Source organism: Mixophyes fleayi, chromosome 12 (genome assembly GCF_038048845.1).
Source record: "Mixophyes fleayi isolate aMixFle1 chromosome 12, aMixFle1.hap1, whole genome shotgun sequence".
NCBI classification, from domain to species: Eukaryota; Metazoa; Chordata; class Amphibia; order Anura; family Limnodynastidae; genus Mixophyes; species Mixophyes fleayi.
In genome coordinates, this window is record NC_134413.1 from 63,163,617 (window position 1) to 63,175,376 (window position 11,760).

Below are 11,760 nucleotides of genomic sequence, written 5' to 3' on the forward strand. Positions count from 1 at the left end.
AGAATACTAATTTTCACACCTTGCATTGTAACTTGGTTTTGCCCAGGAGACTTAAATAAGAAGTTTCTTATGTTAAGATCCTTAATGAATCAGGCCCACTGTGTTTAAAAGATACAAGTGAACATTGTTAGCATTTAGATTAAAAAGTTTAACGAATTGTATAATAATACAAACATAGTGGACTTGGTTCATTAAGGCTTCAAAATTCCAATACATTCAATGATTTGCGTATAATCGCTCTGTGCATTCCCAGAATCGGATCATACGCTAGTTTACGCAGCAACATCCAATCTTCGAGCGCAAAGTACCCTTACTACAGTCTATGATTTCATGGACAAAATGCACGTAGTCAATGTACAGTAAGAGCATTGCAAGCTCGAGCACAGCGTCCGATTGAAGCTTTGTGCATGTCAAAGGTAGGTGTTTCTCTGTTATATCAATTGAACCAGCTACAGGTCTGATGTAAGTGCCCAGTGATATTGATGATGGTCACGTATGCATGCTGGAATATGTGTTTGCTATCAGGTGCATCTTTAAAGGTGTACTTTATTTACTATAGACATTCATAACATCCTAATCAATGTATTTTATTGGGGGAAAAAAACTTTTTTTAATGCTTTGTCATTAATGACTATATAATTAACAGGTGACATTAATTGGAATAGTTTTTTTTTTTCTGTGTTTTGGACGTATCCTGCAGTGTATTGTCTATTAGAGCAGTGTGCACCTAGACCCATATTCAGCAACAGACCTATCTTTACATCGGTTACTTGTTGGATACAGACCAGCGTATGCCCTTTATATGTGCATTTTTTTAAAAAATGCATGATACTTTCATTTTGCATTCCTTAATGAATCAAGTCCTGTATGTTTAAAGGCAATACAATACCATAAAAATGTATATATTGTCTTAATGGCAAGTTATGTGTTATTTATACAGACATTTTGTTTAATGTTTATCCCTTTTCTTTTCTATAGTTACTGTAACCTATGCATGAAGGGTTCCCAGTTTGTTTGTTTTTCAAATTAATTGCACTTAAAAAAAAAAATGTTGTTTAAATTTCAATTTTCCTACTCACCCAGTACAAGTTGGGTTGAAGTCATCAGGCAGTTGTGTAAAATCTTTTACTTCCATTCGTTGCAGCATTGTTTGGACAGTTAGAACTCCTGCAATAATCAGGTCACCTTTTTCAAAATAGCTCTTTGCATAAGGAAACGTCAAAATGCATTGAGCATGTTTAAGTTGGCCAACTGTAAACGGACGCATTAGGAGAAAGAGCACAGCACAAAACACCCTGTACATTCTGAATAGCATAAATGCAAGCTTATGTTTCATTCCTCAGTCTCAGTCAAACAAGCAGTGGGATGAAAGTATTGAAGAATGACTTGTTGCATATGCAGTGATGGAAGTAGTTGAGTAAAATAAATGCCATATAGATAATAATATGCTGTTTGCTGAGCAGTATAGTGTACTGTGTTAACTTGCATATTTATATATATAGTCTACGTCTATCTAAGGACTGTGGAAAAGCAAAGGCTGCAATTTGTTAACTTATTATTACTGGTTAATTACATGATAAAAAAAAGTATGTGCATAGACTATAATTTTACATTATGTCCCCATACTGGCACAATGAAGAGAAATATGTAACATACAAATGTTTAAGAAATATATATATTTGACTAAGAAAAGGGCTACATTTTATGATTTGAATTTCTAACTCTCTAAACCTTTAAACAATATGGTGATATTCAATAAGAGTATGAGAAAGTAATCTGAATTGTGTAATTATATTCCATTTTTCAATGTTTTGTAAAAAATAAATTATGCAAAAATCCAATATCTGTATCCAAATAAACTGAGCCAATTAACATGATATTCATCATCATCATCATCATTTATTAATATAGCACCACTAATTCCGCAGCGCTGTACAGAGAACTCACTCACATCAGTCCCTGCCCCATTGGAGCTTACAGTCTAAATGATATTGTTGTCTTGTAGTGAGAGATGAGCAAGAGATTAAGTGATTTTTTTTTATGATTAAGAGTTTTGCTTTCAACAATTAGAATAAACTATTACCCTTTTTCTGAAGGTTGTTCTATACATCTTACTTCAAGTTTTCATGATATGTTTAGATCTTGGTAGTTTGAAAACATTTAGCAGGTTTAAATGCTCCTTGGCTACAATATGGGTGCAACGGAGGATCTTTAACTATTATGCAGGAAGGTGATAGAGAAGGATTTGTCTGTGTGTGATCTATCCTGATATGCACATAGGGCCTGATGCAGAGTTGGAGGCAAATTGGGCATAATCAGGGCCGGTGCTATCATGTCTGGCGCCAGCCTGCAAAAAATGAATTTGCGCCCTCCTCTTTTCTAAATTATTTGTTCATTCAATAATGCTATTCGTCTTTTAATACAAATCATATAATAACCCTTAATAAAGAGAGTAATACAAATAAAAACATTAAACAGTAAATATTTATTGCTATAGTGAAGAGTTTGTATTCTTTGTAATGATATTTTTCATTTTTGGCAAACTAAATTGGTGAGAAGTAAAAAAAAAAAAAATCCCCTTCTTCATCACTCTGCGCCCCCTCTTTCGTCACACTGCGCCCTCCTCCATTCTGCAGTGCCCTCCATCATACTGTGCCCCTTCATCATCACAGTATACCCCTTCATCTCACTGTGACCCCTTCGCTATCACACTGTGCCCTTTATTTCCAGCTCTTGACTAATTTGCACCATCCAAACTTCACTATTGCACCATCCAAATTTCACTATCACACTGTACTCTCTGTTCTTACCTTTTTATGACCGTTTCTTCCTCTTCTGTCTTCTTTTCTTAACTTAATCCCAATACACACTTCTGTGCTACTCCCTGTGCGGCTCCTCACTCACAGTGTTGGGATGTGACGTCATGGCCGACACTGTCAGTGAGCAGGGAACCCGGAGCAGAGAGGAGGACACCGGACACCTTCACTAGTTATTTTTTATTTTGGCTGGGCAGGTGGACAGCGGGGAAGGCACGGCCCTAGGCATAATTTAAGATAAAAAAGGCACACACAAAAATTGTGTATTTCCTGCCTTAAGCTGAGCTATACTAATAATAGCATTTGTCAAGCTTTGTATGATCAGCATAAGTTACAGGTTTACATTATGTTCGGACATAACGTATGTGGAGGTGAACGTGGCCACCCTGGTTGATAGCAGGCACCTTGTGATTTTTCTTCCCACACTGTGTAAATACAGAACAATACCTGGGAACATATGCAGTCTTTCATGTACATATTTCAAAAGATATGAACAACCCATTGTTAATATTTTGTTAGTTTACACATTATACTGGACTTTGCATTTGGAAAAAAGAACCATTGTTTCCTTTAAAACAACCAGGTGGGTGCCTTTGCTTTGTAAAATGTAATTAAAATCAGCAGGTGTAGTGCATAGAAGGAGGCAAAGTGTTCTAGTGATAATTAAGTTAGCTGCCCTATCAGCCACACTGCAACATCTTGGCTCTGCTCCCAAAATCAGACTTAGTGGGACCAACTAGCCCTTTTCATTGACAAACATTGTGGGATGGAGGGTACACAAGAGGGATGTGAGCAGGGCCTGATCAACCAATAGGCTGATCATGCTGCAACCTGGGGAACTGGGATCTGGGGAGGTACAGGGCTGGGCACAATTTAACTATTTTTTTTTAAAAGGCTGACGATCGGCTTCCTCTTTTATTGGGGCTGCCCCTGGTCTAAAGGGGGGTGACCCAACTGTCACTGTATCCAATTAAACTGAGGCAGGCAGCTAACAGCAAATCTGATGCTGCTAGCTGTCCTGTCAGTGCAGCTGCTCTACGCTTACTATGGTCTCGTGAGATCATGACTTCTCATGTGACTACACTAAGGACACAGACCGTGCCTGCACTGATAGGCCAGCTTACAGCATCAGATTTGCTCTTAGCTGCCTGTCAAGAAGCAAGAAGAACTGGAGCCTGAAGAGAGAAGAGGCTCAGAAGACAGCAAGGTAAGTTATTTTTTTATATCAGGGGGGAGAAGAGGAAGTAATACATTGGCTGTGGAGAGGGATAGGGGATACAGGTGGGGATAGGGGAGTGATAACTTGGCTGGGGGGGTTAATGAATTGGCTATAGGGGATGATGGATTGGCTGGGTAGTGATGAAATGTCTAGGAGTGGGGATGAATTGGCTGGGAGGCTGATGAATTGGCTGGGGGAATGGCTAATGAATTGGCTGGGTAGGTGATGAATTGGCTAGGGAGGGTGAATGAATGAGGGCTAAGGTGGGGTGATTAATTGGCTGACGGGGTGGCTGAGCAAATGAGTAGTTGGGTGGGTAATGAAATGGATGGGGTGTCATAAGCTTTCTGGTGAAGGTTGATAAAAATGGTTGAGGGAGGTGATGAAATAGCTTGTGGTGGCAGGATCTCTGTATTGTGTGGCAGTGATGTGAATGCTCTCTGTGGACTCAGTAGTAACTAGAATGCTAAATACTAGACAGAAGGGGCTGGTAGATGTTAGTATATAGTAATGAATCATTTTCATATCTTTTATTCTATATTTGCCTGTACTGGGTGGTTGTTTTATTTGGCCATAACGGAGTGTTGTGTTTGTGTTTGAATCATTCAGGGTTTGTTAACATTTTGCATTATAATACATTTTTTTGAACATTTTCAATACAGGACTCCAAGTTTCCAGAAGTCAGCCAAATGATAATAACGCTCCAAGAATAAGCAGAAGAGAACAACAGACAGTCTACGCTGCAAGATCAGGTAAGAGAGAATGGCCCAATTTGCCTAACTTAGATTGCAGAATTCCCTGCAATATGTACTTTTATTTAAAATGGTCGAACGCAGTCATCAGTGGTTGCAACCAACATCTTTTCACCTAAATCTGGAAAAAGTGTTGTGGACACTGCTTCTGAGTTTATGGGCACTCCTCTGGCTGTTCAATTGCTGAGATTCTACGTAACTCTTTAAACTACTATAAATTGTATTTGTTTACACTATTTCCAATTGCCAAAGTGCATAAAGGTGCCTACTAGAAGATACCAATCCTGATGTCTTCACAACGTATTTATGTCCATATACTAACCATTAAAGATGTGTCCGGCCCTACATTAGTAGTATACGTGCTATGCTTGCACTCATTAATGATTGTAGAGTGCAGCGTAAACCACATTTCAGGATATAGACTACTTGCAATTAACAAAGTACACTCTACAGGAAATCACAAATGTTACATTAACACTGTGTATATACTGTCACACCCCCACTAGGAACCTGTTTGGTGTCTTTGAAACATGATTATTAAATGAAATTTGATATTGTTGTAATTCCATCATATTTGATATGCAAATGTATGTTATGGAAATCCAAAACATTTAGAGTATTTTTTACAAACTGTAATTGACCATGTTAGCCCTTTGTTATTATGGTGTGTGAATTGTTAATCTATTTTACTAACAAGCTTAGTGCATGCTGTACATTTGTATAACAGAGTTTTGATGAGTTAAGTATTAACCCTTTTATTGCTGGTGTGTGCAATGCTAACCTGTGTGTAACAAGGAGCAGAGTGTGTGACAGTATATTGGGGACCTATTGCCCTTATTCAATAGGTGGTGGCAGATCATAGATGTGTATGGGTTTGAGAGCACAGATTGGGGGTGATTGAGCAAATCTATAGCCATGTGATAGGTGAGTGAATGATTGCGTGCTGGAATCATGTGTAACCCCATACAGAAAATAACACAAACTCAGGAATGCTGGGAGCTAGTTTCCTGACACTTACTTTAAAACTTCATATAATTTAACTAACTTGCTTGTCCGGTAATGAGGCTGTCTTTCTTTGCACTCTACAGGCATCTAGAAGACTTTATTCATTTTCCTTAAAACACTTGGGGGTATATTTACTAAATTCTGGGTTTGAAAAAGGGGAGATGTTGTCCATTGCAACCAATCAGATTCGAGTTATCATTTATTTAGTACATTTTACAAAATGACAGCTATGATCTGATTGATTGCTATAGGCAACATCTTCTTTTGACAAGGGCCAAATTATGATGGCTAAACGAAGGGGTCAGAGCATCTCCAAAATGGCTGGTCTTGTGGGGTGTTCCCAGTATGCAGTGGTTAGTAACTACCAAAAGTGGTCCAATGAAGGACAACCAGTGAACCGGCGACAAGGACACTGGCACCCAAGGCTCATTGAGGAGCAAAGGTTAGCCCATATGGTCCAATCCCTAGGAAGATCCACTGTAACACAAGAGGCTGAAAAATGTAAAGCTGGCTTTGATAGAAAGGTGTTAGAATGCACAGTTCATCGCAACTTGCTGCGTATGGTGCTGTGTAGCCTCAGACAAGTTAGAGTGCTCATGCTGACCCCTGTCGACCGAAAGGTGCCTACAATAGGTATGTGAGCACCAGCACTGAATCATGGAGCAATGGAAGAACGTAGCCTGGTATGATGAATCACGATTTCTTTTACATCATGTGGACGACCAGGTGCGCATGTGTCATTTACTTGGGGAAGAGATGGCCCACGATGCACTTTGGAAAGAACGCCAGCCAGCATGATATAATGTTCTGTGCAATGTTCTGCTGGAAAACCTTTGGTCCTGGCATTTATGTGGATGTTACTTTGAAATTTAACACTTACCTAAACATTGTTGCAGACCAAGTATACCTCTTCATAGCAACAGTATTCCATGTTGGCAGTGGCCTCTTTCAGCAGGATAATGCATTCTGCCACACTGCAAAAATTGTTCAGGAATGGTGTGAGGAACATGACATAGGGCCTAATTCATTACCATTCTTATCTGCCGATTTTGTGTCGCTCGTACAATAATCCACTCAAAAATCCACTCTCCAGAACAGTGAGATAGGAACGAAAATCCGTCACTTAAGAAAAATATTTCTTAACTTAAGGCCGCAATCGTTCCTAACTGCACTTAAGAATTTCTCATAAGAAAAAAGGGTAGGTAAAGTGTAAGGAATGGCCGGAGATCGCAGTGACTTAAGAAGAGTAGGCGTTTACCTCCGGATCCCTTGGATAGATAAGAAGCAGATAAGAAGCAGTACTTAGCGTTTTTCCTAAATTCATGCTTACCATTTAGGGAAGCTCGGGGTCATGTTTAAGTCCACAAAAGCTATAGCGGCAGCGCTGAATAACAACACTAAACTGCTGAAAAATCATTATATATAGTACAATGCCACAACTGACGGCGCCTAATATCGTAACACACAAATTTTCAAGGTTATAACAAAAAACAATATATAGACAAAAATGGTCCAAAATAATGGCAGCTCTTAAAAGCTGTTTGTTCCAAATGTATAGCCCCTTTTTAATGATTATACATTCCGTCCGGATCCACACGAAAAACCCTCTTAGGGAGATGTACTCACCAGAAATGGGTAGTACATCAGCGTGTATGACTCTCCCACGGTCACTCCGTTTGTTCCGTGAACCTCTCCAAAAACTATAGTTAGGATGACGTCCTCTGCTGTGAATCCAATCATCGGACAGGGAAAGAAGATGGGGGGAGTGGTCACGTCTTCCGTTTTCTCACCGATCCACGATCATATGTACTTTGACCACAATTTTCCTTTTATAACCTCAGCAAATGATATCCATGTGTTTCTCCCACAATCACTTTCTTAAATTCTTCTGCCTGATCACATGGATGCTGTGCTCCAATCTTAATGCCGGCTGCTGGTAATTATGTTCTGTTCAATTTACATATCTTCTTTCCCTGTCCCTGGTTGATGTGTAAAATACATACAATATGTAGACTACAATGACATGCACAACAATATACCATGACTACACATGATCTAAGTGCTAGATATAAGGAACACATGTGATATGATTGTTTTATGTAACATAGTAACATAGTAACATAGTTGATGAGGTTGAAAAAAGACACCAGTCCATCAAGTTCAACCTATTTTGGATCTCCTGCGATCCTGCACTTATATATGAAATTAATCCAGAGTAAGCAACCGCCAATCTGTTTCAATTTTGAAAATCCCCCCAGACTCAATATTGCAGTCCTATTTTTAGCCTATATCCCCTACTATCCTTCATTTTAAATTAACGGTTGTATCCCTGGATACACCTTTCCGCTAAAAAAATTTCTAACCCTTTCTTAAACATATCTATTGAATCTGCCATCACAACCTTCCCTGGCAATGAATTCCATATCTTGACTGCCCTTACTATAAAGAACCCCTTCCTTTGCTGGTTGTGAAATTTCCTCTCCTCTAACCTTAGGGGATGACCACGTGTCCTGTGTATGGTCCTTGGAGTAAAAAGTTCCCATGAAAGCTCTCTGTATTGACCCCTAATGTATTTGTACATAGTAATCATATCTCCCCTTAGACGCCTCTTTTCTAAAGTAAACATGCCTAAACTGGCTAACCTTTCCTCATAACCTAATGACTCCATACCCTTTATCAATTTTGTCGCCCTTCTCTGAACCCTTTTCTAGTATGTGCCAAAAACAAACATGCAACACAACACAGGCACTAGTGGCAACCTAAAGTGTTAGTGAGCATAAATAAATGAACAATTTTGCACACCTTCTTAATCACTGCCATGAAGGATCATGTTTTTTTTTATTTAAAATAAGTATGTGTATGCAAATGCATCTCAGAATAAATCGTAATAGTAAGAAACCACAATCATTATAGTTATCAGTATAAAATTAACCAAGCGATACCCATAAACAAAGACCCAGCATCAGATTTTGTCATCTGAGACCACAGTGGGCTATACACCTGTCTCATTACAATCCACTATAAAAGACTGATTCATGCACACTTGAATTTGGTTAGGAGTCTATAATGTATTTTACTGGTGTGGATTTGTATAGTGGACTTTTATTTGTATTGAGAGGTATATTTTCTCTTACTCTTTTATAAACACTTTAAAAGTTTCTATTTGTAAGATATTTTATGTTCCGCAATAACAGTGCATCTATAATTTCATATGTAATGTGCATTTTAATGTGTGTGTTGCTTGTATTATAAATGTTAACCCCAATTTTTTTTTTTGGGGGGGGGGGGGTGGTGGGTTGTGAAGCTTTTCAAACTAATATCTATTAAGATGATTCTTATGTGTTTTGGCACTTACCCATGTTACCAGTTTATCAAACAGATCTCCAGCCCTTCTGAAACTGTGGAACAAGGCCACTTCAGGTTCCAGACTAATTTGCAAGGTAAAATCTTTTTCAATGGTTTATTTCACACTTTTTAAATTCCCTAAGATACTAAAAATACAATTGTTTTTTGGTGATGAAAGTAAAGGCATTCTTTATTGTTACAAAACATATAATGCACGCATCAGACAGTTTTAACTGAAAAAAAAGTTTTCCTTTGAACTCTGCAAATATTTTCTAATCGGGCTGTAAGGACTGCCTTTGCCCCTGCTGTGATTATCAGATGTGATATTTCTAGCACTTATAAAAATAATGTTGAAACTGGACCATTAGAATTTAGCTGCAAAAAAAAACAAACTAAAGGCTTTCATTGATGAACTACCAGTCATTAGCTGGAAGATGTCTGCATCACCTGGAAATGAATCAGCAATCAACCATGATCTGTGTTAATCATATATCTGACTCGCTATGTAAATGTTCTTTTCTGGCCAGGTCAAGTACATCAAGTAAGTACAAACAACAAAAAAAATAAGTGGGCGCTAATTAACCTTAGATATTGATATCAAGTTGCAGCTGTTCTGTGCAGGTTCTGGGTCCTGCTAAAACACAACAATGCAAAAAAAGAAATACAGAAATAGCGCAAAGCTTGGTATCTTCTATAAAACAAGACATACAGACTAGAAAGAAGACAGGGTTATCTTTCCAATCCAGTTGCTTCTTCCCTCAAAGAGGATTCTAATCAAGATGTTAATATGTATCATTTGTTCAACAAACTAGAGACACTATGTCTAACAGAAACTAGACACTGGTGGGACCAAATTTCTTTACAGAAATATTTGGATGAAAAAATCATTCCCAGGGGTCTTCGTATTTTCAAGTCAGCTTCCTTTCAGGAAGACAGTAAATTTACAAATGAATGGAATTGTATTTTGGACAATTGTTCCCACAGTCTTATGAAACTCCTTATTCAATATAGAAATTTAAAGGTTGAATCAACGCAAAAAGAAATTGAATTAGTTCAAGAGTCTTTAAAACCTTTTGAAAAATTAGATGGTTTCAAGGAAAGAGATCTCAAGATAAACAAGAGAGTGGTGGAATTTGAGAGACAAGGACATCTGAGCTGCAATATCTGGATATCAGTGCTTCACGGACCAGCCTACAAACCCTGGGGTTTATTTTTGCATTCTCCTCTCTTTTTTCTACCATACGGAACCCAAAACCTGTGGGTGGATTCCAGCAGGATCCCTTCGGACTCTGTCACAGGTTGGAACACTTTTACTAACTTCAGATTGTGCAGGTTGTTTTTTCCTGTATTTTCGCTACATATTCATATGGACATGCAATATCAATTGTGCGAACCACATGAGTGAGATGCGATGAACTAGTCACTTATATCTATGGTTTAGGTTTCAATACCATTTTTTCCTATACCTCACATTTGTCATTACCGGTGTGCATGCTTACTTCCACATGTGAACGGTTATTATAGCCAGCTTGATCAACTGGCAGTTCACTATTATATTATATTGTGCTGTATTTTATATTGATTTTTATTGGATCTAATATCCTTCACTATCCAATTGGCACTTCAATGAGACCTGTGCCAATAATATTGTTATTTCTGGTCCTTTTATAATACCACATTGCAGTTTCAGTTTTTATTCATGTACTAATAAGCTTTGTTAAAGCTTTTAAATTGTTTCATAGAAGATACCAAACATCAAGTAAGTGTTGTGTCTGGTTATTGATTTTAAGACACTGATTTGTCAATGTGTTCTACTGGAGATACCTTAAAGACGTTGCCTTTGTAAGCATGTAAGTATCTTTAGTTAAGAATGTTAGTCCTTTTAGGTTATTTGGGGACCTGCGCTAAAGTTAAGGCATCAGAAATTGTGGATTTTACAGCTGGAAAGTACAGGTGTGTACAAAGTACACACGGTTAAGTAATATTTTCTTTCAAAATGGCCTAAGGTTGATCTCTTTTCTAGAATATTTTGAACAGATAAAGAAGACAGCCATTTTGGGTTCCAGCATGACCCGCCTTGCAACGCCTCTAACATTGGAAGAAATCCAACATCCATGCGTTTGTATTTGATGTATAATTTTTTTTTATTATTAAATGATTTTGTATATACAGTTTGTTTTTAATTTGTGTTTTATTTGATTACTGAAAGTGTGTTTATTTATGAATAATTTACACACCCTTCACTCCATTGACCATCGTAACACATTTCTCTCCTAGTTTACTTCCTACCTCTCAAACCGCTCCTGTAGTGTATTCACCTCTGGCACATTCTCCCCTCCACTCCCACTATCTATTGTGGTCTCACAAGGCTCCTTTTATATTCTAAATGTTGTACTTTAATATTGTATTGCCCTGATTAGTCTGCACTGGCCTGCATTCCCTAGGGTTATGTGCCACTAGCCCTCCCCCCCACGTAGGAGGATCCATCTATGGTATGAAAATAGATTGCAAACTTGCCCTCTTACCTCTCTGTATGTATGTATTACCCAGTATTGTTTTAATACTGTTTGTTCCCAATTGTTAAGAGCTACGGGACGTGCTGATGCTATATAAATAAATGGTG

At 38.0% G+C, this 11,760-nt stretch overlaps 1 protein-coding gene across 1 annotated transcript in view; it reads right to left on the reverse strand.

Moving 5' to 3' along the window:
* LOC142108303 (vomeronasal type-2 receptor 26-like) overlaps positions 1 to 1,135 on the reverse strand; it is a 51,780-nt gene extending 50,645 nt beyond the window's left edge. The window contains exon 1 of the mRNA XM_075191937.1: positions 1,080 to 1,135. Within this exon, the coding sequence (XP_075048038.1) occupies positions 1,080 to 1,135 (56 nt within the window). The remainder of the gene's footprint in view (positions 1 to 1,079) is intronic.
* Positions 1,136 to 11,760: the final 10,625 nt, after the last annotated feature.